Source organism: Eimeria mitis, genomic scaffold (genome assembly GCF_000499745.2).
Source record: "Eimeria mitis Houghton genomic scaffold, Emh_scaff173, whole genome shotgun sequence".
In the NCBI taxonomy this organism is placed as follows: Eukaryota; Apicomplexa; class Conoidasida; order Eucoccidiorida; family Eimeriidae; genus Eimeria; species Eimeria mitis.
The window spans coordinates 17,917-18,767 of NW_013570046.1; the positions used below are offsets into that span (position 1 = coordinate 17,917).

The following is an 851-nucleotide window of genomic DNA, read 5'->3' on the forward strand; positions in this document are numbered from 1 at the left end:
AGGTATTAAGGGCTCTGCTGGTCACGCTGCTCTCGCTGCTGCTGCTGCTGTTTCTGCTGCTGCTGCTTCGCTTGGGTGTCTAGAGAACATCTCTTTGGCGTTGCACTCTGCACTGCTGCTGCTGCGACTTGAGTTTTTGACTTTGCTTCTGCTACTGCTTGTGTTGCTGTTGCTTCTCAAGGCAAGATGAAACGAAGGGACTGGCTGGCTGCTCTCTCTTTGCTGTCTACGCGGCGTCGCCTGGACCTTCGGAGCCCTTCATTCAGAGCATTTGTTGCTGCTGCGCTGCAGCAGCAGGAGCTGCTGCAGGCGCCGTACATACACCTCACCATCCATCGGTGAGAACTGCAGCAGCAGCAACAGCAGGAACAGTAGCAACAGTAGCAAGTGTGATAGCTCTAGGGAGGTCAACGGAAAGGGAAACGGGGAGAACAGCAGGAGGTACTGCAGCACGACACGTTGCGGTTGCTGCTGCTGCTGCCATTGCTGCTTCTACTGTTGTTGTTGCTTCTGCTGTGCCCATAGGCTTGGGGTCATAGGGTACAGTCCGGCTCTGTGGCAACTGACACAGCATCTGCAGCCGCTGCTGCAGCAACAGCAGCTCAGCAGCAAACAGCTGGCCGTCTGTGCATGGGGCTTGGCGAAGAATGGAGTCACGCAGCCCCCCGTGTGGGAACTTATCGGTATGCAGACAAAAACCCTAAACCCTAAACCCTAGATGCTTGATCACACTAGAGACGAACCCTTCTACCTTCATGTTTCTTGACAAGTCCGCAATTCTGGGTATAGGGGCAGCGGCTTGGCGTTTTAGGGGTTAAGGTGTAGGGGGTTGGGTTTAGAGTTAAGGGTTT

The 851-nt window shown here is 54.5% G+C and overlaps 1 protein-coding gene across 1 annotated transcript in view; it reads left to right on the plus strand.

The window, feature by feature from the left end:
• Nucleotides 1–186: 186 nt before the first annotated feature.
• Nucleotides 187–851, plus strand: part of EMH_0001930 (uncharacterized protein) — a gene marked incomplete at both ends in the record, with an annotated part of 3,184 nt that continues 2,519 nt past the window's right edge. The window contains 2 exons of the mRNA XM_013495753.1: nucleotides 187–338; nucleotides 526–683. Of these exons, the coding sequence (XP_013351207.1) occupies nucleotides 187–338; nucleotides 526–683 (310 nt within the window). The remainder of the gene's footprint in view (nucleotides 339–525; nucleotides 684–851) is intronic.